We start from the raw sequence: 6000 nt of genomic DNA, 5'->3' as shown, positions 1-6000 counted from the left end.
GTGCAAGTTTGGAGGGGCCAGGCCCACCTTCCTGTGCCTAGAACGATGGATCAGGCCACACTGGACCAGGATACATTTCAACCTCTCAGCCACAGAGCCTGCACCTCCCACAACTTTGCCTTCAGTGCTGAATATCAGCACCCAGATGAGCCAAAGCACCACTGCTAGTCAGAAGAAGAGAGGTAAGGATAAATACTATCAAATTCCACCTCTCCTTCCTTCTGTCTTTGCCTCTGCACAGGAAGTCCACACTTTTCACAGCCATTTTGCCAACACTGGCAAGTGTGTGGTGAAACAGGCACTAACCAGAGTGAAGCATGCAGACACTGGTTCTCTGTTAAAGGGAAAGTAGTCAGGCAAGTGGTTTAGATTTCCACAGTGAGCAGCTTGGGAAGGGCATTTCTTCAGGAAACGACTCGCCCACCATTGCCAAGTGCACAGATTTTGCTTGTGCCCCCTGCCTGTGCATTGAGGTTGCTGCCAGCCTTGCTTGTGCCTTTGCATCTGGGGCTTCCCACAACACCCACAGCTGCTGCTGCTAAGGACAATCTCCTTCCACAGTAATGTGTATTCTGGCATCATCTTAAACAAGCATCACTAGTGGGGTTTAGTCAAAGAAATCTACTGGCAGTTTTATTTTGCAGTGGAAATTGGTAAAGTATATTTAAAATCAGCTTAGATTTTACAAGAAGAGTCTGATTTGGCTCAACACAAAATAACAGAATTCTGACATTGATCTAAGAATGATCAAAGCCTACAAAAATACCTTGGCAGTCCTAGAATTTACTAGATTATAACCCCAGGCATTTTTTGAATAATATTTAAAATAAAACATTTCACAAATGAGCCTCGAAGTCTTAAATTAGTTTAAATTTGTTAGAAATGCATAGCCCAGTGATTGCATAACTTCATTGAAGATGCAGTTTATGGCAATATCAGTGAAAAGAGAACATTTTCCAAACATTACCACAAACAGACAAATTATATAAAAAACATTCGTACTGCAGAGTAATACAAAATAAAAATCACCTGATCAGCTCAAGAAATATTCATTTATATCTTTGAATTAACAAAATTACTCTGTACAGTTGCAACAAGACTTCAGTTTTACAAACTGATATTTAGTTGAACATATTTATGACACAAATTATACACTATGTACAAACCTAGTTCTTCACAGAGCTCTTTGTTCAGCATGCTTCAACACAGAAGTGATTTACCAATTTCTAGGATAGGATTCTAGCTCTTCCTTTAATTTAAATACCAAAACACTTCTCAAAACATGAAAAAAAAAATCCATTTTCTATCACATGGTGCTGTTCTTAAGTCACTTGTTTGTTACCATATGTTACAGAAGAGTAGAACCAGTCACAGCAATAAATAAATGTGCTTATTATCAACTAAAGACTTGTATTCACATGATCACACTTTCAACCTGAGTGCTTTTACAAGACTGTAGGATCCATTGATCTTTGCTTGCCTTGACACGTAGATCAAAATTGCAACTGCAGGTACTGCTACTGCTGCTGCAGATGAGAATGCAATAATCAGTGGTATCATCTGATCTGGTTCTTCCAATCTTGCTGAAAATGGAGACAAAAGGAGAAAAAAATTGTGTAAATATTCTTTGAAACAGATACATGTACATCACTGTAAAAGCAGTGTTATTAATGACCTTCATCTGGAACATATTTCTGTTTTCATGCACAAAGCATGTTTTTTGTGTTTTCCTTACATTTTCTCCTTTAGTAACTTCATATTACACACTTTAATTTCTAGCCACTATCTCGATCTTAAATTTGCTTTGCAAGTTCAAACCCATCTGATATCATCTACAATGAAGAATACCATGAAATTAATGAAGAATACAAGAGGAATACCACATACTTTACTCAGGAAACATTTGAGTGCATTTCAACCTCCTGGAATTCATCTTTCAAGGGGAAGACCATGTTTTAAAAGTCCAATATTTAGTTATTTTTGTGAAACAGAACTTTCTCTGGATTAGTCTCACTGTTCACGCATGTGGACAGAAATGCAGCTGGGATCCACATTTTTCTGGCCCTATCCCTAAAGCTACCACACCAACTCACGTAAGAGAGACAAAGACATCCACACTGAAAGGAGGTTAAACACAGCTTATTCTGACCAGGTTGTTTGGTTTGATTTTGGGTGAGGGGTTTTTTTTAGGTTAACTGCAGTACTGTCATGCAAGGATCAGCTATGAACTAGTTGTGCTCACCTTGACAAAAAATTCACTAGAAAGTACAAACAAAGTAGGATTAAGGCAATAGACCCACCCATCTACAGCAGCTATCTCGATCTCTGAAATGTTGTTCCAACCTTACTGGAAATATGAAGTACATATCTGCTTGCATAATTTTTGGTGACAGTGCAGAGTATAAATTTCCATTCATTGATGGCAGAATAATTTCTCCTGATGGGCTTTTTTTCAGGACAATCTCTGAGGGTATATATGCTACATGTAATAGTGATATTTTCTACTTTAACATTTTCTGATGGATATACTAACACAGCAATATTTTGGAGAGGAACTGAAAAGAAATGCAAGGTAGGATTTAGCAACAAACAGAAGCAAAACTCGTGAGGCATCAGCAGCTTTTACAGGCAAAATACTAATCCAGTCAATGGGCCCACTATAGTAGTTGAGCACGTGGCTTTAGACACTACTCTGTCACCAGCTATCCTTCACACACTGAAGCCAACAGCAGCTGGCAAAAAGAACATTTTATCAATTGATGGAGTATGTTGCATAACTTTTACATTATATGGAGCCTCTTCTTCTTTTCTTATTTCAAATTCACTATTTATTTGTTTGAGTTCATGAAAGGGCACAGACCAACAAAACCAAAGGTCTATGTCCACTTTCAACACAAGAGAAACAGAAAAGGCAAAGGAAGGAGTCCTAGAAGTGTATTTTTTTTCCACTAGGTTCCTCAATTTTATATCCTGTTTTCAAAAGATGGAAGTGGAAATATGAAAAATGTTGAGGCAGCAATTATTTTGCGTATCTACCATTTTGGACTGGAGTTTTCACTAGCATTAAGACCACTTATGACAAAGACCTGTACAACTTATCTCAGTTTTTTTAAAGACAATTCATTCTTAATGAAACTGAAGATGTCACTCTATCTGCATAAAAGAAATCCTAATATGAACTCCGTAGAGCATTTATATTAACTAACATTTGACATAAGTACTATGTGCTGAGACTACTCTCCCAGTTCATTAAAGGTATGCATGTGTATTTTCCTGCATCCCTTAGCCAAGCCCTGTCTGCGGTATATTTGCTATCTATTGTTTCAAGGGTTGTGAACCCATCAGCAATTTTCTTTTATAGAGTACTCCTAAGAGATGTAACATTTGCAGATATGCAAGGAATGGTAACACTTTGTCCTTGTTTTGCTTTGCTTGAAGGGGAAATCAAAAGTGTATTTTTTGGTGCAGCTATTAAAATAGTAAAGAATAGGGAAGAGAGCTGAATTGGTGGCAGAAGTGATCCCAAAGCAATACCCTTTTGCCATGCAAGAGGCAGAAGCAGCAGAGCTAAAGGAGAGAAGCCTGATTACTATTGAAAATGAAACTTTGCTATCATTTCATTTTAAGTTGAGGAACTAGCATTTTGTGTAGCTTAAATGCAGATTGCAAGAGGAGGAAACAGAGTTGTAACTTAGGGAAGAAGCAAGGAGCTGTAACACAGTGCTTCCACAGAGCAGTTTCAGCATGCACTTTCTCCTGGAATATTTTGTATGCAGATTTCCACTGAGGCCTGTTTGGAAGGAAATACAGGCACTGCATACCTTCTTTACCTCAAGCATACATTCGTCAGTTGGAAGGAGTGATGGAAGCCCCGCTGACTTACGAACATTTCATAAGCTATCTGTACTGAGGCAGACTTCATGCTTCATTGTTTAAAGCTTCCTAAATGACTTAGTGATGTTAGGGCCACTTTTTAATTCCATTGACATCAAAGACAGAATTACCTCATCCTTCACAAAGAAGATCTGGACCTAAAATATATAAACCAAAAAACTTGTTTTCTGGCTCGTTCTACAAACCTTGAACATGTAATTTCACAGATTTTTCTTCCTTGCCAAATGGATTATAAGCTTCACATTCATAAAGCCCCAGATCTTGACTTTTCAAGTTCTGTATAGTTAAAGTTGCATTTCTAAAAATTTTCTCAGATTCCCCAGTGGCCTTCTTTTTCTTCCAGGAGATCACAGGAGCTGGATTACCAGAACTAGTACATTTCATTGTCACAGTTTCTCCTTCTTTAAGAGCAGCAGTAGAGATAACAGTGATCATTGTGTTCTTTGGTCCATCTGAAAGGAAGAGTCCTATAGTAAATCACCACTGGATTTTTAGTGATGGATCCTACATGTCCTACTGGATGTCAGCCTCCCAACATTAATTTCTTTTTCATTCTCAAAAAGGAAAGTAAAGCACACAGTATCAGAGATTCCATACAAACCCTCCATAGCCTAAACATACTAACCAAGTACTTCTAACCATGTAGATCAATTTCTCACTCATTCAGATCTGGACTTTAGAATGTCATTATATTTAAGATTTCATGACTTTGTTTTGTTCGTCAGCACTGCTCCTTTCTTAGGGAAGAGCAGAGGACAACGTTGATTTTTTTGTTCTCACAGGGTTTTGTTTAATTTGATGGTTATATTTATCACTGAAGAACTAACTAAATAATTTTGAATTACTGGGAAAACTTTACACATACTTACATTTCACATTAAGTGTGATTTCACTTCTACTGTTCCCAAACTTATTTTCTGCTATACATTCATAGTCTCCTCCATTTTGGAATGTCACAGATGGAAGAAGGATACTCCTGGCACTGTCAGGCCCCATGTCTGCATTGTCAGATTTTCTCCTTAAAATAATCTTGGGAGGAGGGCTACTTTCAGCAGAACATTGTATGGAAACATTTTCTCCTTCTTGAACTGTTGTAGAAGGTTCAATGGAGAATTTTGTAATGACTGGAGCACCTGCATGACAAAAGAAAAAGCTGTTAAACTAACACAAGGTACTAAAGATGGAGAGGTTTTTAAGAAAGCGGGAATTGCTTGCTCAAGGATCTGTTTATTTTGGTTTTGATCCCAGACAATCTAAGACTTTTGGCTCTATCAAAACAGTAGCAATCAATCAGTCAATCATAAAATATTACAACAACAATATTATTATGTCCAAAAGATTTTTACCATTAAATTACTATTACATTTATTACTAATGACTAAAACTATTAGTTCAAAGAAGGAGACTGTGATGTCCCTGTGAAACTGCTACATACATTGTATTTCAAGGAAACAAGTGTGTGTCCCCCCACCACTTTCTCAGATTCTTTTGTGACTTTGAATGTTGCATTGTGTGAAATGTATAGAAGTGTGAACATACAACAGCAGTACAGAGAGAATTAGCCGAAAATTAACTATAGAAAGAAAAAGTCCAACTCATGAAGAGCAGCCTTAAATTGAAGCTGCATCCTGAATATGTAACAAGGAGGGCCCCGTATTTTCCTAATTTTCAATATTTCAGCCTCCTCCAACCTAACAGAGATCTGCCAGTTAGGTACTGGATAATACAAGTGAAACTCAAGCAGAATTGTACCTTGTATAATAATGTCCACAGTTGCTTTCTCTGTTTTATTGGTTACCAGATTAATTACTTCACAGATATACAGTCCTGAATCATTGAAATGGACATGGGGAATAGAAAGAACATTGTTATTTGTCAGATGCTGAATGCTTTCTTCAGCCGAATATTTATTCCAAACTATTTGTGGTGGTGGGTTACTCTGAGTCACACAAGTAAGGTTTAGAGAGTCTCCTTCCATTGGTGAGTTGCCTGGAGATGCAGTAATGATAGTATTTTGTGGACCAACTGTAAGAGAACAAAAGGAAGACAAGATCAGTAAGTAAATGAAGAATGACATGCACATCTCTAACACTAGCTATTTTAGAG

General features: G+C 37.4%; 1 protein-coding gene across 6 annotated transcripts in view; it reads right to left on the bottom strand.

Annotated features, from left to right (window-relative positions):
• Positions 1 to 606: 606 nt before the first annotated feature.
• The window catches only part of VCAM1 (vascular cell adhesion molecule 1), a 42878-nt gene continuing 37484 nt past the window's right edge, over positions 607 to 6000 (bottom strand). For 5 of the 6 annotated variants that reach the window (XM_017729772.1, XM_017729769.1, XM_017729770.1 and 2 more), the window contains 4 exons: positions 5647 to 5919; positions 4764 to 5027; positions 4080 to 4346; positions 607 to 1583 (listed from right to left, as the gene is read on the bottom strand). In XM_017729772.1, the coding sequence (XP_017585261.1) occupies positions 1423 to 1583; positions 4080 to 4346; positions 4764 to 5027; positions 5647 to 5919 (965 nt within the window). In that variant the 3' untranslated portion in view covers positions 607 to 1422. The remainder of the gene's footprint in view (positions 1584 to 4079; positions 4347 to 4763; positions 5028 to 5646; positions 5920 to 6000) is intronic. The other variant, XM_017729774.1, reaches the window with a different exon arrangement.

Source organism: Corvus brachyrhynchos, unplaced genomic scaffold, assembly GCF_000691975.1.
Source record: "Corvus brachyrhynchos isolate BGI_N302 unplaced genomic scaffold, ASM69197v1 scaffold101, whole genome shotgun sequence".
NCBI lineage: Eukaryota > Metazoa > Chordata > Aves > Passeriformes > Corvidae > Corvus > Corvus brachyrhynchos.
The sequence above is the reverse complement of the archived record's forward strand: the minus strand, read 5'-3'. Positions and strand labels throughout refer to the sequence as shown.